General features: G+C 52.7%; 1 protein-coding gene across 5 annotated transcripts in view; it reads left to right on the top strand.

Annotated features, from left to right (window-relative positions):
• The window catches only part of ARHGEF37 (Rho guanine nucleotide exchange factor 37), a 64,323-nt gene extending 59,145 nt beyond the window's left edge, over positions 1 to 5,178 (top strand). For 4 of the 5 annotated variants that reach the window (XM_034779137.1, XM_034779135.1, XM_034779136.1 and 1 more), the window contains 6 exons: positions 16 to 123; positions 982 to 1,311; positions 2,053 to 2,181; positions 2,638 to 2,833; positions 3,620 to 3,796; positions 4,548 to 5,178. In XM_034779137.1, the coding sequence (XP_034635028.1) occupies positions 16 to 123; positions 982 to 1,311; positions 2,053 to 2,181; positions 2,638 to 2,833; positions 3,620 to 3,796; positions 4,548 to 4,777 (1,170 nt within the window). In that variant the 3' untranslated portion in view covers positions 4,778 to 5,178. The remainder of the gene's footprint in view (positions 1 to 15; positions 124 to 981; positions 1,312 to 2,052; positions 2,182 to 2,637; positions 2,834 to 3,619; positions 3,797 to 4,547) is intronic. The other variant, XM_034779138.1, reaches the window with a different exon arrangement.
• The last annotated feature ends 21,378 nt before the right edge of the window (positions 5,179 to 26,556 follow it).

Raw genomic sequence — 26,556 nt, forward strand, 5'->3', positions numbered from 1 at the left:
CCCCCCCCCCCCCAGGTCTTTCTCCTTTCCAAACCACAGGAGTGCGAGCTGGAAATGAAAGGAGCTGCCCAGCAGTATCGTCGCCTGGCGGGAACGCTCCATCGCACCATCTTCCCGGAGTTTGTGAGTGCCACCTCACTTACATCTGTGTGGGCAGGGAGCCTAGCATTGGTCTTGCGGGTCCCACCCCAAGGCTGTTCTCATTAGCTTACAGCAGGCAGTGAGGGCAGGACTGCGTCAGAAGAGAGGACTGTGGGAAAGGCAATTACACTGGCTATTTGACCTGCCTCCTGAACGGTACTCCGTAGGGAGCTCTATCATGTGCCTGTGCCCCACAGCCCTCGCACCACTTCTGGGGGTTCCCTGATCCCTCCCCCGAGTCAGAACTTGGGCACCTCACCCCACTGGATGTTCCCCCACCCCACTAGCACCCTGCCTGTTTCATTCCATGATGTCTGTTTATTGCGTGGGGACTCAACGCCCTCTGAAGTCTGCTCTGTCTGTATTGTGCCCCACGCTGCTCACTGCTGCAGTTTCACTGGCTCAGAACAAGGTGGGTGGGTGGCTCTTAGTGTCCTAATAAATGGCCAGGGAGGGATGCCTGTTGTGTCTGGCTACTGGTGGAGAGGTGCCTGAGAAGATACGAACCATGTGTGGAGTCTGGTGGGATCATAATGGGAGCTTCCTGGGGTCTGTCGGTAGAAGGCCTCCTTGGTGAGCCCAGTGGAAGCTCCCCCTACGTCAAGTCAGTAGGAGCCAGAAGTTGCGCTCTGCGGATATGACAATTCCCTTCTCACATGGCCACCAGCAACGCAGGAGAGTTGGGCGCCGACGCTCTCATCTGTGACAGGCCTGGAGAGCATGGATTTCAAGGGTCCCCCATGCTGTTTCTGATGTTCAGGCCAGGGCCCAGTGCTGCGCGGCTGGCAGATCTGGGGACATCAGGATTTCACTGGGGTGCCTCTGGGTTCTCTCCAACAGAGGAGACGGCTGGACCAGCTGGTCTACCAGCCACTCTGCAGCCTGTCAGAGACTCTGAAGGGACCGCAGCAGCTGATCAGGAAGCGCCTGGACAAGCTGCTGGACTATGAGGAGATCGAGGAGAAGAAGAGTGAGACGGGCAACGTGACGTACGATGAGGAGGCCACCATGAACACCTACCTCGCCATCAACACCCTACTGGTGTCCGAGCTACCCACCTTCAACCAGGTGGCCATGCAATGGCTGGGGCAGATATTGCGCTCGCTTGTGGCCCTTCAGAGGGACTTGGCCAAGCAGGTGCTCCAAGAGGCTGAAATAGAGCTGGCCCAGGTAATGGAGACCCCTGGGTGCGTACTGAGCTAGCATAAGTTAGAGGCTCTTGTGCCTGGCCTCAGCGGACAGCCACACACCACTCAGACCCACAGGCATGGGGTAGGTGGGGCACCAGGAGAGGTTTCTGCCTGGGTAGCAGCAGGGTGCTTTCCTCCCATCCTGACTCTCCACAGGCAGATGCACTGAGCTGTCCACGCAGGCTGCACTTTTATTTGCATGTGTCTATTTCCCTTCTCCTTTGGGTGGGCTGGAGTTACTTCTCCTAGCCTGCTTTGGGTGGCCCTATCCCCTCTTGGGGAGTTCCACATGGTGGTTGAGGATTACTATTAGTATTTGGATTGTGCTAGTGCCGAGGGTCCCATTTGTAGACCTAGGCCCCACTGCGCTAGACGCTATACAAATGCAGAAGAAGACAGCTCCTGCCCTGAGGAGATAGCCTGATCCAGCCAGAATATTCCTGATCTCCTAGGAGCCCTCCTCTAAGACCTGATAGTATCACTGACCATTGCACACATGGGGAGGAGTCTTGATTCAAAGTCAGATAGGAGCATTGTTTGTTGACGAGGGGGACCTGATTGATTGTTCAGGTTTCTTGAAATGTAGAAACTCTTGTTCTCTTCTGGTTTCTGATTCCCTTTCCTTCTGTTCCTCCGCTTCCTAATACCCTTCCCATGGTTTTCTCTCTGCCCCGCCCTTTTCCCTCAATGTGATCTCTAATTCCAGTGTCTTTTTCCACAGCTGCCGCATAGCCACGTCCCTCTGCCTACTTTCTGGAAGATGGTGAAGGACACTTTAAGCCAGTCTGGTGCTCAGCTTAACTCCTTCTGTCAGAAATTTGAGACCGTCATGCCGAGCCCTGTGGTACAGGTAGGAACGGGGAGGAGTTGGGTACCTCCTCCCATCAGATGGCTGAAAAGACAGGGACATTTGGGTAGATTCTTAGTGTTTCACAAATGCAGGAGAACCTCCCATTGGGAAGCAAGTGAGGTTGGGGACAGCCAATTGCAATGCCGAGGACTTTGCAGCAGCCATGCTACTGGCTTTGCCTCCTTGACAATGGTTGGCTGGTAATTGTGGTGAGCCAGGGAATCCTCCACATCAGGCTACAATGCCCTGGGGTGGGTCCCTTAGCTCTGGAGAGCCAGCTTCATACCCTGAAGCTGATCAGATGTTTAACTGCAACTGACAGGAGTTCCTACCCTGGCTGCCACTGATCATGACATAACCCCTAATAATCCAGAAATAAAACACACTCGGGGGGCAAGATCTCACAGTAGGAAACATTTTCTGACACAATTCTCCCTGTGTCTTACTCCCCATTAGCCTCTTAGCCCTGCTGAGGAGCGCAGGGTCCTTTCACTTGTCAATAAACATGGCCCAGAGAAGCTCTACCAGGTGACGAGCAACACCAGTGGCAGCAGAGACCTGGACCTGACCCTGCAGAGGGGACAGATTGTGGCTCTTCTGCATGAAATGGACACCAAAGGCAACACTAACAGATGGCTAGTGGATGCTGGAGGTACTTGCGAGGACTACAGGAACCTTCTCTTTTCCCCTGACGCTAAGGGTCCCTCAGGCCGGCGTGAAAAACAGGAGGAAGAACTATGTTCTGACAAAGTAAAAGTGCTCTGGGTTGGTGAACTGTCCCAAGGGAGGCTTCCATCCGGGAATTTCTGGGGAAACAGAGACTGCTCGGCATTAGGGTTGTATCTCTTTTCTCTCTGGAGCAACCTCACTGAGATTCGTTCTCCTTGACTGCCCGCTTGTGGTGAAATACATCAGAGCTTTGCTGGGGAACTCACAGGGCAGAGCTCGATGCACTGAGAGAGCAGAAGGTTGTGACTTCTGTTCCAAATGTGTATTTTAGAGATAGGCCTGAAGCAGAACCATTTATCTCAACCAGCCTGAACTTCCTGGGTTTGGATGAAACAGGAGCTAGATGTGACCCTCCCCTGGTTTTGCCAAACCCAGATCCACCCCCATTGTTGCCCAGTTCTATTATGTCTGCAGGCACAGGCCATTACACGTCGTGCTCAGGTTTTGCCCCATTGATTCCGCAGGGAGCATTTGTGATGTGCCACGGCCTGGTCCGCTGTGCTCAGCAAGATCTCGGGATCCCTTCATGGTGCTTCACGGTGGGGCCAGTCAGCCAAATAGCAGAGAGGTGCAGCGGTAGAGCTGTGCAGCCTTGCACTATGCCAGGGTGTTGCCAGAGTCATCCCTTCCTTCTTCCCCTATGCACAAATCCATCCACAAAAGAACAGGTAACTGGTGCCCAGCCTGACAGAGTCTGTGTGTCCTACAGGTCACCGAGGGTATGTCCTGGCTGGGAAACTACAACCGTATCATCTGGTCCAAAGTCAAAAGCCCAGGATGCAGATGCTGGCCCCGGATGCTGGGGCTGAGAGAAGACGACACTCTTACACCTTACCCGAAACACCCAAGCCACAGGTCCTCATCACCCCTCCGGCTTTCCAGGTGGGTGTGGAGATACCTGCAGGCACCTACATTTGTTCAGTTATTGCACCCACCTCTGTGCATATAGCTGCCCTGGGCACATCCAGTACCTGCACACACATACAGCACAGGAGTGGGGGAAGCACATACAGCCACATTCACAACACACAACTCAAGACATACTTGGGTAACCACTTCCAGGGGAGCTGGGAAGGGACAGCGCAGACTGGATCCATGGCCCATTTAGTTTGGTATTTCCTCTCTAACATTAACCAGTGCCTTGCCAGTGCAGAAGAAAGGGATTCCCTCCATGTGCAATTGACTATTGTACAATGCTGTAGCTCGAGGAAAAGGCCTTCCTGACCCCTGCAATGATCAGAAGATGCTCAGAAAGATGAGATTTGATTAACCCTTTGCACAGACAACTGTAAATGTCCTTTTGGCTTGTAACATTACACTGTCCCTTTGTAAATCCTGGGTGCAGCATTTAACTCTGACTGTCTTGTCACTCAGAGAGTGCGGCCCAGGGCAGTCAGGGCTTAAATGATAGTAACTAACTCCTTGAATTCCTCTCAGAAGCAAACAGGTAGCCAGTACTTATGAAATTCCACAACCATGGAGCATCCACACCCATGCACACCTCTCTGAATTGATATGGCCTAAATGAGTGGGATTCTTGCATTCATCTTGCACTTTAGCCCCCATGTCCTGCTCCCTTTTGGATCTTCTCTCTAATGGGGGTTTTCTGTACCTATCTCCTTGCCTTTTCCAGGTAGTTGCAGGTTATGCATTCACAGCCAGGAGTCCCCATGAGGTCAGTCTGCAGGCAGGGCAGCCGTTGACAGTGCTGGAACCTCACGATAAGAAGGGAAGCAAGGAGTGGAGCCTGGTGGAAGTCAACGGACAGCGGGGCTACGTACCTTCCAGTTACCTGATGATGGTCCCCACCCAGGAGGTGGGGGGTTGGAGCTTGCCTGCTTGGTCTCTGCCAACTCAGCAAACGTAGCAGCAGAAGCAATGTTCAGGAATGAGTGATCCACTCCCCTACCTACCCCGTCTCCCCAGAGAGGCTTGGCACATGCAGTAAGTAAAGCTGGAGAATGAGCTGGCAAGGAAATGAAGAGGCCACACTGGACTGAGAACAGGAAGGACAAAAACTACTGACATAGAATTTTGCACGGGGAACTTTGCATACAGGAAAGTGTGTGTGTGTGTGTGTGTGTGTGTGTGTGTGTTACTCTGAGGGTGCCTTTTGTGTTGTCATGCAGTAGGGCATGAAGGTGTGAGGGTGTGTTTGTGTTTGTGTCTGCACCATCTGAGCCATTAGCAATTTTCTTTGAAAAGTCATGGAAGATGGGAGAGATTCCAGAGGACTGGAAAAGGGCAAATACAGTGCCAATCTATAAAAAGGGAAATAAGGACAACCCGGCAAATTACAGACTAGTTAGCTTAACTTCAGTACCCGGAAAGATAATGGAGCAAATAATTAAGCAGTCAATTTGCAAACACCTAGAAGATAATAAGCTGATAAATAATAGTCAGCATGGATTTGTCAAGAACAAATCATGTCAAACCAACCTAATAGCTTTGTTTGACAGGGTAACAAGCCTTTTAGATGGGGGGAAGGGGTAGATGTAGTATATCTTGACTTTAATAAGGCTTCTGATACTGTCTCGCATGATCTGCTCATAAACAAACTAGGAAAATACAACCTAGATGGAGCTACTATAAGGTGGGTGCATAACTGGTTGGAAAACCGTTCCCAGAGTGTAGTTATCAGTGGTCCACAGCTGGAAGGGCATAATGAGTGGGGTCCCACAGGGATCAGTTCTGGGTCCAGTTCTGTTCAATATCTTCATCAATGATTTAGATAATGGTATAGACAGTACACTTATAAAGTTTGTGGACTATACCAAGCTGGGAGGGGTTGCAAGTGCTTTGGAGGATAGGATTATAATTCAAAATGATCTGGACAAACTAGGGAAATGGTCTGAAGTAAATAGGAAGAAATTAAATAAGGACACAAGCAAAGTACTCCACTTAGGAAGGAACAATCAGTTGTACACATACAAAATGGGAAATGACTGCCTAGGAAGGAGTACTGAGGAAAGGAGTTTGGGGGTCATAGTGGACCACAAGCTAAACAAGAGTCAACAGTGTAACACTGTTGCAAAAAAAGCAAACATCATTCTGGGATGTATTAGCAGGAGTGTTGTAAGCAAGACACAAGAAGGCATTCTGCTGCTCTACTCCACGCTGATTAGGCCTCAACTGGAGTACTGTGTCCAGTTCTGGGTGCCACATTTCAGGAAAGATGTGGATAAATTGGAGAAAGTCCAGAGAAGAGCAACAAGAATGATTAAAGGTCTAGAAAACATGACCTATGAGGAAAGATTGAAAAAATTGGGTTTGTTTAGTCTGGAGAAGAGAAAACTGAGAGGGGACATGATAACGGTTTTCAAGTACATAAAAGGTTGTTACAAGGAGATGGGAAAAAATTGTTCTCTTTAACTTCTGAGGATAGGACAAGAAGCAATGGGCTTAAATTGCAGCAAGGGCAGCTTAGGTTGGGTATTAGGAAAAACTTCTTAACTGTCAGAGTAGTTAAGCATTAGAATAAATTGCCTAGGGAGGTTGTGGAATCTCCATCATTGGAGATTTTTAAGAGCAGGTTAGGCAAACACCTGTCAGGGATGGTCTTGATAATACTTAGTTGTGCCTTGAGTGCAAGGGACTGGACTAGATGACCTCTCAAGTTCTATGATTCTTTATTAGAAGCCAGGGAGGTTCGTGGGTGCATGTTTTGCCCCTTTGCTGTGATTCGCTGAAGTTAATAACATTGAGAAGAATGTTCCATTCAGCAGGGAAAAAGAACCTAGCCGGAATCTAAATGAGATCCAGTGCTGACCCCCCCTGACAAATGGAGACCTCCAGACTGAAACGGACAGCTGTTTGGTGGCCTCTTTGAAATGCATCTGGGACATGCGAGCATGATTAGCAAACACGTGTCCACATCCTGAAAGCACCCATCACAACTGGCATGGACTGGTGCTCTTACTAGCTATCTCAACAGAGTGGCCAAGGATCAAATGAGCCCTGGAGACTCAACTATCCTCTTGCCCACGGATGGGGGCCATGCTGTGAGATGTCTGCTCAGCTGCTGCCCTTTCTCAGTCTCCTGGGCTCAAAGTCCAGCACCTTTGACTCGCACTAAATTCACTTTAAATAAAAAAGACATGGCAGTGGCTGCTATGTTTAAAAGAGCATTCAAATTAGCAGTGTGGCCTAGTGCATAGAATGCTGGAATGGAACTCAGGAGATCTGACTTCCATTCCCGCCTCTGCCACTGGCCTGCTGGGTCACCTTGGGCAAGTCACTTCCCCTCCCCTTGCCTCAGTTTGCTCAAATGACCTCCTTTGAGATGTACTGAAGAAAAGCTAACAATGACTACTAATACTATTTAATATTGAATATTATTCTGACATGTCATAGATATATAAAGCTACATACATACAACAAACTTGCTTGATACTTGGGGATAAGCTACCAAATGCTTCATTCATGCACTGTACTTGGGGAAAAAATACTACCGTGCTGCTAAGTGATAGTTACTGTCGGTGAAGGGGAACCATCATTCTTTGTACTCCAGCAGTGGGTAGGGCGGGCATGTGGGCAGTGGCACTGCTAGCATGGCACAGATGCCCCCAACACATCACCTTCACATTGCCATAACAGGACTCAACTGCCTGGGATGCTTGAGCCAGAGGGCAGCACGACTGTACTGATGGGGATGTGTCAGACTGTTCGTACATTATCATCACAAGGGCTGGAGTACTGGAAGCATGAAGGGTAAGAAATGCTGATGCCATGCTTAGAAAGGGCTGTGGGGCTGTTCCTCTCTGTGGCTGATGACAGGAATTCTTTAGTGGCCTGTGACACACCTGTGTTACAAAGAGGTCCCAGTGCATCTTGTGTCTCCCGGCATATTCATAATTTGGCCACTAGATGGCACAGCTGTGCCATCTGGCTGCTGAATTCCTGCGCTCTGCCTCAGGTCTGAAAGAGCAGAGCCTCCAGAGCAAACATTCGGCTTGAGAAGTCAGTGGGGACAGATAGCAGTTTGTAGAGGAGGCTCTGCCATCCCATGTCTGCCTGGGGGGATTGGTGTTCCACTGCGATACCGCATGCTAAGCCAAGGCAGGTCGGTTGGTGCTTGGATGGGAGACACGCGTAGGGGCCCTAAGGAGATGCAGGGACTCAGTTCTCAAGCAGAATTTTGGTGTGGTGCCAGGGCATGGTGCTGCAGCCTTTTCCTTGCATTGTGAAGCTGAGGGCCTGACAGATCCCAGGGCACTCGATGGGACCGATCTTAGATCGGAATCGTGGTCCTTTCCATTATTGTTCAAGCTCTACGATTGGTGAGCCCCAGCCAAATTCAGCTGAGGGTGGTTACGTGCAGCCTCCCTGCCAGTTCTACTGAGTAAAGGCTTGGTCTTCACTCCTTGTGCCAAGCTGTTGTGTAGAGTTCGGGCTCTGTTAAAGCCACCCAGAGGTGGCTGCATTTCACAGGTGGGTGAATGGATCTTTGTGTCTCCTTATAAATAGGAGATATGACTATTTCCATCATCCGTGTGGCTCATGCCCAGCACTGGCAGAAGCAGGCAGTGCATAGGGGGAAGGGAGTCTTTGTGTCACTTGACAGTGGATGCTCCAGCTAACTAAGTAGCGGTGCTAACTGGCTCCAAAGGTAAGAACCAGCAGGTTCTCCACAACTGGAAGCATGCCAGCCTTAAGGGTAGGATGTGTGGAAGCAATGGGCCCGTGAGTCTCCAAGAGAAAACATCCCTGTTCTTCACCCTTGGATGGGAAGAGCTATTTAGAAACAACACAACTGCCTGTAGCAGCAGCATTTCCAGCCCAAAGAAATGGCCATGGAAGAGAGACAGGGGGATTGTGAGGAGCAGTGGCCACCACAGAGTGCTGCTGAGGGCTGGGCTCCAAATGGACTATAAGACCTAGGTGGGATCTACAGAGAAAGATGTGGTCTGAGCACAGACCTGGGAGCCAGCGCCTACTGAGTTCTAATCCTGGCTTTGACTCTCCTCCCTCAGCAGCCTCATGCCATCCCCGCAGTGTACCTAGCAAGGGAGGCTGTGAGGAGTAGCTGGTGAGTATTTGTAACATGCTGTGCAGGTGTGAAGGGTTATGATGTGTCAGGCTGGCCCCATGCAGCAGGATGGGCACGGCATTGGGAAACAAAGCTGAACAATGCAGCAGAGAGATGAACCAGCTTTGTGGGAGGGGAGGAGACGGGATGGGCTGTGGGGCACTACTGGAGCGAGGCTCCAGGCACTCAGAACATGCTGTTTCTATTAAAAAATGCTGGGCTGGAAAAATCGATTCCAAGTTATATATTATAAATGCTGAAAGCCGAGGCTTTCATCCTGTTGTGCATGAAAATAGGCCGAGGTCGTCATCTCAAGCCCCTGCAAAGCAAGTAAAATGCGCAGCCCATGCAAACTTCTCTCCTTTTGCCACCAGCCAGCCTGATGCTCCAGGTCCCTACGCAAGGAAGAGGAAGGCAGAGCTGTCTCTGGGTAAGGCTGCAGCCTGCAGACGTGGCTGGGTTGCCTGCACTGCAAGCATGTGTTTGTGCAGTGGTCTATCAACACAGGCAGCCAGTGTATGCCAGCTGTGGGTGTGTGTGCACCCTACATGTATGTTCCTAATTCTTGGGTTCTTTGAGATGCTGGCTGCAGGGCACATAGCAGATAACACCCACACACCCGCCAGCTGCAGCCATGGCACCCGGGGGGAAGCAGTACAGCTGATGGCTGTGAGACAGCTCCAGGAAGGCAGCCCCGGTGCCTGACTCCTACACAGATGTGCACTCTGACAAAAGCACGCACAATATCCAGTTCAGTCCAGTGACAAGCTAGATAAATGCTGCCAGTAAAGTGGTATTTGATATGTCTATATTTATTTTGATGGATAAAACGTAAGCCCCTCTATCTGTGTTCAGGCTGGGCGGGTGGCTGGGTAGATGTGCGCATGGCTTTGTGTGTCTATGTGATGGGTAGCCCTGCAGCTTCGAGGCACAGGGTCCTGGTGGACAGTAGGTTGCCACAGTGTGCTCCTCCTCAGCAAAGGGCATGTCTGTCAGCGATCTCAAATGATCACCTCTGGCCAACACAGCGACATGGCCGATGGGTGTGATTTGCGCAAGGTGGCAGCCCTGGAGCCTGAAGGCCTCTGGATCCCAAGAACAGGTACAGCTTGGACTGCAGCAGGGCAAGATTCCCCCCTCTCAGGCCACATCAATGTGTTGAGAGGGAACTCCTCCAGGGCTGAGGGTGCAGCTCACTCTCCAGGGCCTGTTTAACCCACAGCTGCTCTGCTGAGTCTGCCAGCAGAGGCCAATCAGTGCCAGTGGTAAAGATGCTGTAGCCAGGGGTTTGGAGGGCTAGCCCTGCAGAGCTCGGTGGCTCAGTAGGGGGCAGCGTTGTGCCCGTAGGAGGCCCTGGATTTGTTAACAGATTCCCATGAGGCTATGTGTGCACTACAGCGCCTGTGCTGGTAGAACTTCACTGGCCTAGCCCCCTAATGTAAGCACAATGAACGGTGATGGACAGCGTTTTTCTGCTGGGATGGGAACACCAATTCCCTGAACGCCATTAACTATGCTGACAGACACCCTCTTCCGGCTGCAACTATACTGAGGGTTTGGGCTGTGTAGCTATGCTGCCGTGAAAGTGTGTTTTTCACCCCACTGGCAGACACAGCTAGGCCGGTATAAGTTTTAAGTGTAGCTTTAGGCCTACTGCTATTTCTGCTAACTGGCAGGAAGGCAAACACGCAGGGAACAAACCGGAATGACTGCCCAGCGGATAATGATTTGATATGTCGTGTGTGGCATCTTATATAGGAAGCCTAAGCCATTCACTGGGCTGGGCCTTGCCTGAAGCATCATGACTAGCTGGTAGGAGCTCCTGGGAGAGCCCAATGGGCGGCTGCTGCACAGGAACCAGGGGACTGCTTCAGATGGGAATTCTGAAACTTGGTGATATGGGGTGCTGTCAGATCTGTTACAGCCCCCCTGCATGGGAGAAAATGGGGTTCACCCAGCAAAGCGTCGCTGACTCACATTGCAATGGGACCAGTAACAAAGCTGCTGATGTCCTCCAGCTTCTGCAGCAAAGCAAGAAGGGAGCAGAAGTTAGCACTTTGCAGGGCCCTGGCCTCTGCGTCTCATCACTCAGCACTTTGCAGGAATGTTGAGCTGTTTATATAGAGCATGAGGAGGGCAGCCCTTGCAGGACCAAGTTTCCTTCCCCTGTCCATGAAATATAAAGCCAGACTACTGACCATTTCCCATCAAAGGCTCTGTGGCACTTTCGGCAAGATTTTGCATGCTGGTTCCGGTGTCCCAGTCAATCCCAATCTGGAAGTATATCCTGCCTACCACAAACTCCCCTGGCATCTCATTTTGGAGAGAGAATCTCCTTCACTTCCTGCCCTGACTGTCTGTGTAGCATTGCTGCCCGCTGATACATTTATACCAATAGGATGACCACACTTATAGATTATAAGCTTTGTAAGGGTACCTTACAAGAGACCTTTTGCATGAAGCATATTCCAGTTACATTATATTCACACTCATTAGCATATTTTTGTAAAATCATATGGTGTGCAATGTCACACCCTTCTCCTGAACTTATTGCCAGAGACTTGGACACTGACCATGGCAGAGGCAGTATACCTAAAATTCCTCTTTGGGCTCACCTCTGGGGCAGACACGCCTATATCCCCCATAAGGGAAGGTGACCCTGATCCAGCTCTGGGCTCACAGCTACTAGCTATGACAGACCCTTCACTGGCAAGAGCAGTTGCTTTTCACTCCAGAGATGGCTGCATTCCAAGGATGGGTGAGGTACTCTCACCAGAGTAGGTGCTGTATTTACAGACAGTGAGTAGATCCCTTTAGGCATGTCGGGAAGGGAAAGGGAAGAATCCAGTCTGCAGTTAGAGTTCCATTAACATCTGTATACACAACTGGAATCATCATCCCCTCAGCAGGAGTTTAATGGTGTTTGGGTTTCACCCACCTTTGTCAACAGTGCTTCTTTCATCTGCAGCACCATTGATGTGAGTGGGGCGGGGCTGCAATAGGGCTGTGGGGAGGAGTTCCCCTTTATTTGCTGGGAGGGTGGAATACTGCTGTCTCTATCTTGCAGCAGGAGGTTTCATTAGCACTTTAAAGACCCAAGTGAGCCCAGCTCCCAGCCCCACTGCCAGTCCTGTCAATGGAGAGGCCTGACAGGAATTGCATCCCCTTTGGAATGGAATGGCCCAACATTATAAATTGCTCAGGCCAAATTTAAGGCCAAGTTGATTGCGGTCTCTCACTGGCTGCAGGGTACATGGATGGTGGGTGTATATGGGAATGGAGGCTGGGAATGAGGTGAAGTGCATGGGTGTGGATAGGTATGTGGTGTAACTGTCAGTGGGGGCTGGGTCCAGGAGTGGTCTGGGAGCCATGAGGGATGAGTGAGAAAGGTCTGAATTTATGGGGCTGTCAGCATGGAGTTGTCCGCATGAGAAGGTGGGCAAGAGCGTGGCGGTATCTGTTGGGGAGTTGGGTGTCTGGGGAGAGAGTAGGGTGACCAGACAGCAAATGTGCAAAATCGGGATGGGGTGGGGGGTAATAGGAGTCTATATAAGATAAAGACCCCAAAATCGGGACTGTCCCTATAAAATCGGGACATCTGGTCACGGTAGGAGAGAGTAGGGCACAGGGCTGCCGAGTACCAAGGGAGAGTGAGGGTGTACAAAAGTGGGAGTCTCTGAGGAAGATGGGTTGGGGCCATGGGGAGACTGTAGGGGAAGTAGAGTGTGTGTTTAGCCCAGAACACAGGGCCCCAGACTGCCGTGGGCCCTGCTTGAGACTGGTTTACCCTTCGCTTGATGCCCAGGGGAACACAGGGCCTGGGGGAGAACACAGCGAGGTCTGGAGATCACGGTGAAAGTGTCACTCATCTTCCTTCCCCACCAAGCTGCCTGCCATTCCAGCTAATTAACTAGAATGGGCCTGATGCTGCCAGTGGACAGGGCCCCATCCTGCTGGTCTCACCCCAGGGCCTTGTCTCTTAACATGTCCAACCACTGCTATCCCAGGGCAGCTCTACATGATGGTGCTCCCTGCCGTGCTCCTACATCCCCTCTCCTTGGAACAATGCCCCCCATTGCTTGTGCATCAGGACAGCGGGGCTCAGACCTTCAGGGAGCCGATGACGGCTCCTCTGGATTCTTCCGCTTCATTCTAATCAAATCAAATCAGGTTGGATTTCCCTCCCAAGCCGTCTTCCTGCCAACTCGGCAGGGGGCTCAAACACAATCAGCGGAGCAACCAACACAAGCAATTATGAGAAACGCCAATTCAAACAAGTCCTGCTCCTCTGGAACTCAGATTCCTGTGCCCCTTCGGGGAGGGGAAACGCTGTGGAAATGCTGCCCTGCTCTTTGCTCACGGCACCCCAGAGCGAGTTCTGGACCGATTGGGGTGAAAGCTGGGGAGACACGAGGCCTGGCTGCAGAGTTACAACATTTTCTTACTCCACCTTTGCATGAGCTTTTATGAGTGTGAAATGACTGCCCTGTCCCAGCCCAGAAGCGGCTGCATTTTAGCACTGGGTGAAGTGACTCTTGCACGTAGCACAGGGGTTCTCACAACAAATTTTTTGGTGGCCTCGGAGTGTGGCCACCAACTCTTGCTGGGAGCTGCTTTGACAATTATTTCTAAAATGCTTAATTAGATGTAGGAAAAACAAATAAATATGCACATACACAGCTCCAAATCATTGTAATTTATTTAAGTGGGGTTTTTTTTAACAGACTGAATAATCAAAATAATGTACAATTGTCTCTATTCTTTACTGGACCTAACCAGAATAGAAACACAAATAAGGTGCTTTGCACATTCTTGTCTTTTTCTCTTGTAGTTTCTTTTGCTTTTTTTGGTTGCCTTTTTTTTTTTTTCTTCAGACTTTCTAGCTACTAAGTCTGCTGTGAAAAGTGATATTAACAAACCTACAATAACAAACAGCCTCAGCAAGCCCAGAGAGAAATTAAGCCCTGATGGGAAGGTGGGTATGGACGCAGCAGGGGCCAGGGGTGATGGGGCACTAGGGAACGCAGCAGGGGCCAGGGGTGATGGGGGGAGGGTGAGTTTGGGGCCAGAGCCTGCCACTGAGCAGCCGGGGAATGGAACTTGAAGCCCCGCAGCTGGAGCTTGCCACGGGTAGGCTGAAGCCCAACCCCACTGTCCCCAGGAAGGGGGAACTCACTGGCTGCCTGCTCCTCCAGCATTTGCATCTCCAGAGGGGGGCAGGGCATCTCCACTGGGGAGGGGCTGCTGCTTTGCTCCCCCCTTCCCCGCCCAGGAGGCTTTGGCCACAAGAGGAGCCCCAGGTGGCCACATGAGGCCACAGTGGGACCCGCATTTGATCCTAGCATGTAGCGCCTGTGGGGGTCTTCAGGCTGCAAGTCACTGTCTCCTTCGCATAGCCTGGAGGCTGGCAGGATCCCCGTCTAGTGCCTGGGCACAGCACTTGCAAGCGGGCTGAGCAGGCCCATGCAGATGGGGTGGAAACAGCCCACTGCAAACCCCAGTAAGCGGTTTGTGCTGGCCACATGCTGAGCTGCTGTTCAGGAGATAGCTGGGCCTTGGGCTGGGCTGGGCTAGAACAGACTCGGGAATGTATTTCCCATGCAGAGCAAACGCCGTCTCAGTCGGCCGCCTGCCCCTCTGCCAGACACCGCTCTGGCCCAGCCATCCACACTGAGTACTAGGATGAGACTGGGGGGGGGTGAGCTAGATTCCTTTTCTCACGTCAGTGGCATTTCACTCATCCAGGCCCTGGCAGCCACTACTGTATCACCCCAGAATGCTGCCCCCACTACTGGCCAGGGACAACACCCTGCTGCAGTCTGCCCCCCTTCCCCACTCAGCAACAGGGCAGGACAGAGGCCTGCTGCTCCTCATCCCATCCCAGTGGGAAAGGGGCAATGCTCCAAGCAAAGCCTCAGACTGTGAGTGGCTGAAGGCCCATGGGTGATGCCCCCAAACAGCTGCTTGCTTGGCATGGGCCTAAGGCTGGTCCAGGGAGCCTTGCTCAGCCATATTGTGTGTTGCTTCCTTGGCACCCCCTAGAAGTGTCTAAAAGAAGCTGCAACAGCCCAAACCCCGATGCGTTCTTGGCCAGCAGGGTAATTACTGCACAGCTGGGCAAAGCCAGATGGCTAGGACGTGGCGTCTTAGCAAGCAGAGATGGACAGACTGCTTTGATCACTGAATCCGCCCCCTACAAGGACAGGACAGAGCCCCCAGGTGTGAGGCCCAGACCCTACTTGAACGTAAGCAAGGGTTTTGCTGCATTTCCCTGCAGTGCCGTTCATGGGGAGATCTCACTATTACACAGCAGGGGTTGGGCAAATGGGCACTGAACGCCAAACGGACCCCTCATGGCAGGCCTCTCGTGCTGTGCTTGGCACCAGCTCCTCCCAATCAGCACTGCCCTGACCCTGGGGCTGTTTCCTCTCAGCCAGGCGTGTGGTACAGGCCTCTTACAGCATAAGTATGTGGAAGAATAAAGGGCAGCGCGCGTGCCTTTAAATAGCCTGGCAAGGACATACCCTTCCAGCAGGAATGCTCTGGCCCCATGACTGGAACATGTTGTTTGTGGCTGGGAGTGAGCGAAGGGGGAGGGTGCCTGACCCAACCTGTTAGCTCAATAAGTGCACTCAGGACAAGGTTAAGAATCTCCTTCTTCACAGTTAGCGGCATCTGTTGAGGCTTTGGCTCTGGAAAGTTTCCCGAGTCTTGCTCGTGTGCAAGGTCACAACAAGGGTAGGTGAACATCCCTCCTCACCCTTTGCTTCCCCCCTCTTGTGTCCGGGGTCTTCCACAGACCCCCAGCTCTGCAAGGTCACAGCTAAATCAGCTAAATGCTCATGCTCTGCTCAGCCTGGGGTCTCTGTGTCTAGTTCAAGGGCACAGCAAGGTTGCGGGAACCCCACGAATTCTTTCACCCCTGTCAGAGGAATGACCCAGGTCAGCTCTGCTGAGTCACAGGGTTGCCAATTTTGGCTGGACGTATTCTGGGAGGTTTCTGACATACTCTTTAATTAAAGATTAATCTTTAATCCCTGGAGACTCCAGAACAATCCTGGAGGGTAGTGATCACCTCATCCTGACCTGCAGCCTCCCACTCTGCCAGGCCTGTACGCCAGCTCTGCAGTCCCCTCTCCTGGCTCAGCTAGTCCCATCCCTCTTTAACGCAGAGAGAAGACACAGTCACAGGGGTGTTGGACAGGGGGAAGGAGCATATCACTGTATCCAGGTTTATCTCTCTGTCACACACTGTCGGTCACTCATTCCCTTCCCCCTACCCTCCTTCTCCCCCTCTCTCTGGAGAACCCCTTTGGGTCCCATTCCTGACCACAGGTAAAGGCTGCTCCCAGACAGGCCTCAGGTGAGGGCAAGTAGGGGCCAGGCTGGCACCCCACAGCCCGGCCTGCTGCATCAGTGACCGCGTGTGGCTGAAGGCAGAGGCTCTCCTGGGGATTTGGGTGTCAGAACCTCTTTAGGCTACGCTGCCTCCCAGAGTGAAAGCAACATAGGGAGCAGAGCACCTGCCAGTCCCCCTTGCTATAAACGCCTCATGCCAATCCCACACCAGCCAGGCCAGCTGACTTTTCTGGGTCACATTATTACTGCCCAAAGTGACCATCGCCTACAGCGCCCCCTTTAGGTTCCAAGCTGGGGCAGCTTTCAGCAAGGGACCCTCACTAAGGGCATGACGTGCCCACCTGGCAGCCATTGGAAACCCTTATTTGCCTTCAGCACAATTTTAACTGGGGAGAGAAAGGGCAGCTCTCTGAGTAACTCCCCAGCCCCAGGGGGTGGGCAGACAAAAGTCTATCCTGCTTCCCCAGCGGGACCTGGTTGGGCTAGGGTTATTCACCATGCCAATGGCAGAGCAGCACAGCAGGGCCAAGACAGAGCTGGGGAGGAGGAGAGGGGCTCCATCTTCCCCACACTCTGCTATGACTGATCCGCACCAGCTGGGCTATGAGCAAGGAGCCCAGCTGTGCCAAGCTGTGGGCCCAGAAAAAGGGAACCTGTCGCTAGGATACCATGCAAGGGCCCCCGATGGCGCTGCCCATGTCCGGGGAACAACCAACAGGGGAACCCTTTCGGACAGCAGTGCAGCAAGCAAGTCCCAGAATTAGGGCTTGAACTCCCCATGCCTGCCTTAATGGGCTGTAACTTCGGAAAGCCAGACTGACGGTTCCTACCTGAGCCCATATATGAACATTCCCTGCTCCCCAGTGCACCAGCGGCCAGTATAGAGCCCCTCACCCTTCCCCATCTTCTTCTGTGAAGAGATGTGTCCAGGCCCATCCCAGACGGAGTCCTCTGCAAGAGGGAGCTCACCAGCCCCAGGAGAATCACCCACCACTTAGCTCCCCCATCTTGGCTGCAACTTTGGGGAGACAGGGTGGGGCAGACCCCCTCAGAGCTTCCCCATTCACCCCCACCCAGAGAAGGCCCTTCCTTGAGGTCCCCATGTCTGCACTGCTGGCCGGCTGGCTAGCGAGTCTGGGAGCGTGTCTGTGGGCCAGAGCGCAGCTGTGGTAATTATGGTATTAGGATGCAAGGGAAGCGCTGCGCTCCCAGCACAGGCTGTAAATGCTGATGCTCTGGACCGTGGCCAGGCAGCACATTAACTCAACATTCCCGGCTGATTTGTAAACCAGCAGCTCCCTTCCCGCCTCCCCCTGCATCTCCGTGTCACGCGTGTTCCTCCAGCTCCGATTCCTCTTATAATGACAACAGACTGCAAAGGAGGAGGAAGGAGCCGAGCAGTTTGCAATGGGGGACACGGAGGCAGTTACAAGGCATGGAACTGTCACGACACCCTCCCCCAGCTCCTCATCAGCCTGGTGTCCTGAGGGGCATACACAGGGCCAGGGCATGATGGAGACCCCAGTGGGTAAGGCAAGAGAGCGGTGGGGAGTGTTCCCTAGCTCCTTGCACCTAATAATAATATTTGTCATCCTCATTAACGCTGAGAGCCTCTCAGACAGGTAGGGTAATAAGTATCATCATTCCCAGTTCCCAGATGGGGACAGTGAAATGACTCACCCCAGGCTATGCAGGGGGTCAGTAGCAGAGTCTTGATTAGAAGTCCGGAGTTCCTGTGCTCACAATGCTAGGCCCTCTCCATCTCCTTAACCATGTCATTAGTCCTATTGTTATCTGTGTTGCCATAGTGCCTAGAGATCCCGACGGAGCTCCGGGCCTCCATGCACTAGACACCGTACAGACCCCAGTAAGAGACAGTCCCTGCCCCAAAGGGTTTACCGTCTGAAGAGACAATTCGCACAAAGTGTAGGAGAGGAAACAGGCACAGAAGGGGGCAGGGACTCGGCCAGATCACATAATGATTCAATGGCAGACCTAGCAATGAAATGGAGGTCTCCTGACTCCCAGTCCAGTGCCCCATCCACTAACCAGCCTGCCTCCCCATCAACCTGAGCTCTAGGGAAACACAAAAACGTCCCTCCCCTCATTTCCATTTGAATGTGGGAGCAGAGAGAGGGTGAAGAACGTCCCCTCCCCGCCCACATGCAGTGTTCACAGGGAAGCATGGCTCCCCCTTTACAGTGTGTCAGGGATGCAGTGTATCTGATCTGCACGTGTAAATGCCTCTTTGGGAATTAAATATCAGCGCTCCTTGTGCACAGTGCCTGCTGTCCCTGTTATCGGTGTGCTTGTTCCCACTGACAGAGTTGCTAGGCTGGAGCAGGGCTGACCCAGGGCCTTGCTAATTGCATCTTCCAGCGGAAAAGGCTCTTTGGATTTGTTGTTTGCATCAAGCGAGAGCTAGGATGGACTTGTCTCCTGACTTTCATCTGTCCTGCTGCTTCAGGTCAGGGAGTCCCAAAAGGCATCAGGGAAAGCCCACTGCAGCATCTCTCCTGCAGAGCCTAAATCCAGGCAGCCTTGCTAATCTTCAGATACCAAATCATTGAAAATGGAAGGGAAATATATTTCAAGAAAGTCCCAAGCCTGTTTTTCATTGCTGAAACGGTATCCTCAGCTGCATGCACTCTCCATGGTTGGCTGCTGTCAGTTACTTGGCTTCATTCAAGGGCTAGAGAAGGGTGAGAAGGCATGATGGGACTTTACCCAAACCCCACTCACAATCCTAAACCCTGTCCACAATCCCAGAATAGCTGGGTGTTTTGTTAAAGGAGAGAGCAGGGAAATAATTAATGCTGGTATGTGGGCTGTCATCATTAGACTTCAGAGTCAACACCCAATGCAATTAATAAGGGCAGTGCACAGCTGTCTTGGACCTCTTTTTGCTCTTGATATTCGGAAGGTTCTCTCCCAGCTGCCATGATGGCTAGGAACGTAATCATCTTTAGAAATCAAAGCTTAAATCCTGCGGAAGCTGCTGGAGGCTGCCCAGAAAAGCGCTGTGAGCCAGCTTGATCCAAGCCCTGGCCTCTTGGGGCTGAAAGCATGGCCCAGTTTCCAGGGAACTTGGGTGAAGACAGTGTTGCTGGGGGTGATGCCATTGGGGATGATATGGGCATTTGTGAGCACTGTTTCTGGTGGCGATGTGTGTCTTCGTGGCAGGGGCGATGGTGTTGGTGTGGTGCTGCTGTTGATAGGTGGTGCTTTCGCTGTCCCGTTGGTGGCAACGTCGGCATTCATGGGAGTGACGTGATGGCTGGCACTGTGCTTTTTAGGCTGGTGTGGATGCTAGCAGTGGCTTTGCAATTGCTGCTGCTGGCTCGTGTGTTTCTACTATTCTTTGGGGGCTGTGTAAATCTGGTTATGGTGCACCACCATGAAGGGTTAAACACTGGCAGGAGATTGTCTAATAAAGTAAATCTGAGACAGGCTGGCATCCAAGTGCTGGTGGGTATGTGCCAAGCGGTGGCATTGCTCTCAGCGGTAGACCAGAAGATGGTATTTTGAAGAGGGAGACCTTACACAGTTATGGGCCAGCCTTCTGGGCCCAGGCAGCACAGAGCTCTGGGACAATGCTGCCCTGGAGCGGGCCATTCGCGGTAGTGGCAGTACCAGGGAATGTTCTTCATGGCTCTTGGGTTGCTCACAGACCCTGCTAAGAGCAACGGAATGTGCTTCCGAGGGGAGGGCTTGGAGCAAGAGGGAAGAGGGAGGGAGGCAGGATCACTCACTTCAGATTTGAGCAATTGACACCTGAATTGGCTAATAAAGTGTGAAATTGGTTTCACGCTCTGCTACCTTTCCCGAGCCGCACCATCATTATGCCTCCTCCCGTCTTCCCCCACAGCGAGCCGGCTGCTGCTGACGTCCTGGCTGCTGTCACTGTGCCTGCCAGATGAGCAGGTCAGTCTCATGCACGTGCTCAGGCTCAGCTGACCGACTGCGTGGGCTGTTTTGCAAGCCCTGCAAGGAGCCAGGCAGTGCTGAACCACGGCAGTCCCGTCAGGACATGCACCGGCGTCTGTGTAACCAGGCCACGTGCACCTGAGCTGGGCTGAGCATCTCTTCCCCGCTGCCGGAAGCAGCTTGTGGTGGTGGCCCTGGACACAGGAAGTGCAGTCACATGGGGCACTTGGTGCTGCCAGGCCCATCGGCCTGCCATGACCCAGAATGCCCTAACATCCTCCAGCTGCTTCCCCACAACACCAGCGTCCGAGCATTGGGCTTTGCCACGGGAGTGCGGCACCTCAAGACTTTGACCACAGGGTACTCCTATTACTTGTCACTCCTTGTCACTATTGCCTCCAGGCTGGGTGTGGGTTTCACAGGCAGGGAACCTGCTTCAGGCTTCCCCTTGCCCTGGTGTGAGGAATGGGGCAGGCGGTGACTGGGACGCGTGGGCCTTTGCTGCACTTTAATACATCAGACCAGCTTTCCAGCGCTTTGTCATGGGGGCCTTATTGCAGACAAAATCCTGGCAGCTAGTGTTTTAACCCCCCATCATCTATGCCTGGGATAGACAACTGATGGTAAAGGCTGGCCTGAGCCCGCCTGCCATTGCTACCCGCAGCAGAGCTGCACCGGTCCTGGACCAGCAGAGGGGTTATTTAGAAAGTCTAGTCTAGACATGCCTGTGTGGCAAGCACCATCACACCAGTCGGGATGTGCTGGGTGATTTCTAAAGTAAGCCCATTATAGGTCTATTTGCAGTGGATAGTACCCCTTTAAGAAGGTGGTTGTGTGTTTACTGGCATGGTGCAGACTTGGCTCTGTGTGCCCAAAGGTGCAGTTAATGACAAGGGCTGAAGCTCCAAACCAACCCCAACCTAGCATGGCTGTTCTTGGTCAAAACTACCCAGGCCTCTGCCTGTTCTGCTCGTTTGTCATCTGTTGGGCTGCTCCAGCCCTTTCCGGGCCTTGGGGCAGGAAGCTCTGTGCCATGCGTCAGATCACGGTTAGCTTGGGGCTAGGACAGGCCCTCTCAAAACTCTGCCACCGCCAAAGAGCTCTGGCCTCTGAAGGGAAGCTCAGCATAAAGCACTGTGCCCAGGAACTTGCCCTGTGAGCAGAACTACTGCAAAGCCTGGCCACTGGGAGCGATTTAGTGCCAGGTGCAGTGCCAATCAGATAGCCTTGTATGGTTTGGAACAGCACGTGAAGGTTGAAATCAGGTACGTGCCGAGAACACCAGGGGCCATGTCGCTCCCCTTGGGCAAGGTGGGTACCTTGGGAGGCCTATGCTGGTCTGTTTCCATACACAAACTTTACCACTGGTCATCAGCAGCACACAGAAAGGATCTTTGTGGCCTGACACGTATGTTTTGAAACATACGTGTGGGCACAAAAAGAGGAGTCACATATTTCCCTTGTCCAGGGCTCCGATGATGAATGATTATGCCTGGGTAGGCTGGGAGTGCTCAGAAGCCACTCACGGAGTTTAATAACAAGAATTAGTCATTCCCTAGCACTTTTAATTCATGGCTCTTTGAAAATCTGGGCTGGTATCATCTTGTCCCTTTGCCAGGCAGGAAGCTGAAGCACACGGAGAGAAGTGGCGACTGGAGGGTCACAGTGTGGCAGGAGCAGAGCCAGGACTGGAACCCAGATTTCCTAAGTCCCAGGCCATTGCCTATTGTACTGGACCCTGGTGCCCCCTCAGGGAAGGAGCTAGACCTGTGTCATTGCATGCCCGCTGCTGGGCACTCCAGACACCTGTATGTGACTAGCCTGGTGTGCATGTGAAAATCAGGCATTTCCCTCAGCATGTGGCCAGGTAGGTGCCTGACCTATGCTGGCACAAATGCCCAGTTAGCGGATGCACACTGGGTATGCATGTAAAATATAGAGGCATTTGTAATCCGACCCTCACGCGAATAGCTGCAGCACAGGGGGAGAGAGGGAACTGCATCCATAGAAGGATCAGAACCTGTGATTTCTAGGAAGGGGTGGAGCTGCTGGGCTAAGCACTTGGAGCTTAGAGTAACAGGGCAATGGCAAGTGGGAGATACTTTGCCCCTGGGGAGTGGTTTCATGTTTTAACTGCTGATAAAGTTAAACCCTTGCTCTGGTGAAAGATTCAGACCACAAGGTATGTTTTGCCATTAGCGCTGCATAATTGAGCACATTTGTGCAGGCAGAAGCTGCTGGCTGCTGCCACCTGATCACACCGCGCCCAGGAGCTTGTATAAGATCGGCAAGGTGACAAGGTCCATTTGCATCTGATCAGATGGTCGAGAGACCTCACCAGCTGGGCTGCTCAGGGCTCTTTCCAACCACCCCACATAGGGCACAGCAGGCAGGCAGGTAGCCAAGTGTTTGGAATGGGGGACATGTAGCTGGCCCACTAAGGGTTAATGGAGAGCAGGGCCTGTTCTACCCACCGTGATCCCTAATTCCCGCAGCAGGCTGGGGTGGGGGTGTGGCTGCATATCTCAGAGGAGTGCTGGTCAGATGGGGGGGCTCTAGTATGTGTCAGCCTCATCCACCCTCACCCCCCGCAGGTTTCCTGAGGTTCTCCCAGGAGCTGGTGATGTTTCCCAAAGGAGCTGCAGGCCCCACTTCCTAGTGTGAAGCAGGCACAACCCTACTGGCTTCCAGGGAGTTTCCCCATTTAGGCCAGGGTGGGCCATGATGCCTGGCTGGCTCCAAGCCTCCAGGGACGACAAGGCTACGACACAACACCAGGTAACACAAGAGCACAACCCCGCCAAGGAACCGGGCGATGTCATGGAATATGGCAACAGAAACTAGAGCCGGGGAGGGACGGCAGAATCAGCTTAGACCAGCCCATTTAAACAAACACCTGGCACAGAGTGGAGCCAGGCGGAAGCTGTGATCAGTGATCAGGCTGGAGTGTACACTGGGCTAGCTGACATAGCCAGCCTCAGGCAGCGATAACAGGAACCTGGCTGATCCGTATCTTACCTAAGAAATAGGGCCATGCCTGTGTCAGCTGAGCAGCCACCGCCAGGGCTGAGCCCGCGGCAGGGCGGATGGGCCGCATGCGCGGTGGGGAGATGTGTGTAGAGGCTCTTGACCGACAGAATGGGGGTGCTGGTGAGACGCCGAGCAGCGAGGGGGAGCCACGCTGCCCTAGCTCATCAGGAGCACTGTCGGCCTCGGGACACGCACCTCGCCTACCTCTCCCTGGAATGGGGAGCAGGGTGGGGGAGTTGGCAACTACCTGAGCTGCAACTCCGTGGAGGGGCCGCTCTGCGCTACAGAGCTGGCATGTTATTTTGGGGGGTGGTTTCTTACCGGGGAGGGGTCTGCTTGGCTCACATTGTTTGAAGAGTCACTGGGGGAATCAAGGACTTCCCTGGCCCCTTGGCCCTTTGCGCTGAGCGCTGGACTAGCCTGCTTGGCCACCTGATTGGTGGTTGAGTTGACTGAGTTAAATTCAGGGCCTGGGGGGACCTCCCAGCTGAGGAGGTAGCAGTGGTGGAAAGCAGGAAGGAGGGCAGGCCTGGGCAGGGGGTGTGCAGAGGGGGAAGGGGAGAGGCACTGATTCAACACATCCCCGAGGGAGCAGCCTCTGGGGGGAGACCAGAGGCACCCTCAGCCAGCATCCCACACGGAGGGCAGATGGGGGCGAATTGTCTCTGGGCCAGCAGGGATTAACTGGAGCAGAGAGGGGAGATTTCTGTCGTCCCTGCACCAGTTTGAACAATTCTGGCCCATTGTGATGGGAGAGGGGGCAGAGAAGAATGTCCGAGCCAGGCTTGGCCTCCTCAGCATCTGGAGCAGGGGACTCAGACAGGGAATTATCTCCCCTTCCTACCAGTGCTCAGAGTGGGGTGGGGGGATCAGGCCTGACCCATGAGTTGTGGATAGGCAAGGCCCCGAGCACTCACTTGTGCTGCTCTTCTCTTAGACCAGCCCTGTATCTTAGGCCCCCCGAGACTCACCGCTCAGCCGAGAGCTGCTTTCTGGAGGCAGAGGCTCGATGCCAGTTTGGAGCCAACCTGCCCCCTGGGTTGTTGACCTGAGACAGCTGTGAACACAAGCTAGTCTCAGCAAGCCACTCCTTCCCAGCTCCTGCACAGAGAAGCGGAAGAGAAAGGCCAGGCCGAGGCAAAACAGGGGAGAGAAGCAAAGCCAGCAGTGCTGCTGTGGGTCATGAATCTTTTATTGGGGTAGATACTATAGACTGATAGGTACAAGAGCTGACCTGGGAGAACACACAGGTAGGGTCCCTGGAGCAGTTTGTGTATATGCCTGGCTCCCACACGTCCAAGCCCGGCAGGAGTCCTGTGCCATTTCACAACAGCCCATAACGCTGCTCTCTTGTCTTGCCCAGGTCCATGCTGCCTCCAGCCTGCACATTAAGGTTTCCAGTCATAAATGCGCCGCCGGCCCCCGCAGTTGGGGTTTCAGGGTGATGGACATTTTCCCTTGGGACCGTCTCGGCTCTGCACAATGAGGTGCTTCATCTACCTGGCAGCTAAAGGCAAATCCCTCAGTGTCTCTCCCTCCCCAAGGTCACTCTCGCTGGGTTAGAGAGACCACAAGAGAGCTAAAGAACAGGAGAGTGACAGCAGAGTCCTAGTTTTCTGGGGTTAGTTTCTGCTGTAGCTGCCGTTCCTCGCTGCCCAGTCTATTAGACTAAGCACCCTGCATCACTAAAGCACTTCTCATGCACATCGTGTGTGGCTCATTTGCATATGCATTTACTGCGACTGTACACATGCATTTGATAATTGTGGATGCAAATGCATCCAATTGCCCACTTGTTCATACAGTTGCCTGCTTTGTGCATGCAGTCACAGTAATTGTGCATGCAAATGCATGCCCATTTTGCATACATGATTGTGCGTCTAACTGGTTTGAGAATCTGGCCCCTTGTGTGCTGTTCTATGGTGCATCAACAGGTAGCAGCTCTGAGGCTACTGGGTTGTGCTAGGGATTGTAACTGACTGCATTTTAAGCTGCTTCCCCAGCCACAGTTGGGAGTTGGCTTGTGTCCATGGTTACAAATTGGCCATGGTTACAAATTGGGTCTGCTGCTAGCTTGGACAGGGTGTGGAAGTGTCAGGGAGTGGGGAATGGGACCTCCTCCACATTCCTCCTGTCTAACCAGGACCCAGATGTAGGGGAAGAGGAAAAGGGAAGAGCAGGAAGTTTTAAGCTATGCTAAATATTCCTATCTGCCATGAATGCTATAGGCTCTGCGAGGAACCCAGGGGCATGGCTGGCTCTGGTGCCGCTGGAAGGGCTGAACGCCTGTTTCCATGGTGAAGAAGAAATCATTGTTTCCTAGCAAGATGAGCCGTAACATTTTCCATGGGGAAGCAGCCCCAGTTCCCTGCTTCACAGAAAGAACGAGAGGGTGTTAGTTTGCTTTGAGTCCTCGGAAGTTTAACTGCCTGCCCCTGGCCCAAGAGGACTTGAGACATACAGTAGAAATCTAATCAAACCCCCCTGCTCATCCATCTCAGCCAGCCAGTCTGGCAGACGGATGTGATCAAACCCCATGTGCTTTGCTGCTCTCTGTAGGTTTCTCACTCACTCAAACAGGGAAGGCACATCTCTGCCTGTGGCAAATGTGGGAAGGATGGTGCTTTGTTCCAGGGAACACTTTCCTCTCCACAGCTCTGGGATGTGGCTCCAGGAAGCAGAGTAGACAGACAGCTCTGTGCCTGGCTCTGTGATGTGGCCACCAATAAAGCTGGGTGGAAATGCTCCTGCCATTGGGGGAATCTGACAGGTGCAGCTCTTTTCTGAAGTGAATGTAGTGCTGGTGAAAGGTGCAGGTGGAGAGCCCCAGGCCTCTCTGTATCCACAGAACAGGTGCAGCACAAGCTTCTGCAGGGCAATGTGTCCCTGCCCTGCCCCAGAGGGACCATCCCTCTAGCAGTAAGAGGAGAGACAGGCCTCTTTGCTGGAACTGACAACAAGGGGTGCATATTAGCCCCTAGCTGTGAGGTGGCCTTTGTGCTGCAGACACCTCCTCTGTCCACCTCTTCATTTCACCAAGAACCTGTAACAAATTTCAATCACTTTTTGTCATCTATGGGAGGTTCATTCCAGTAATGCTGAGGAATCCACTCTGCTAGACAGAGCTCAGGCACTCAGATACTGTAAGGTGGGAGCGGTATAAGAAGTTAAAGAGAATGGAATAGAATAGATTCCTAATGTAGCATTAGATATGGGGCCACTGTTCTCAGCAACTTCCTCATTGGCATTCCTCACATCGGGCCCTGCAGAACCAGTTTCACATGCATGGGTTGCTAACTGAA

This window comes from Trachemys scripta, chromosome 8, assembly GCF_013100865.1.
Source record: "Trachemys scripta elegans isolate TJP31775 chromosome 8, CAS_Tse_1.0, whole genome shotgun sequence".
Taxonomy (NCBI): domain Eukaryota; kingdom Metazoa; phylum Chordata; order Testudines; family Emydidae; genus Trachemys; species Trachemys scripta.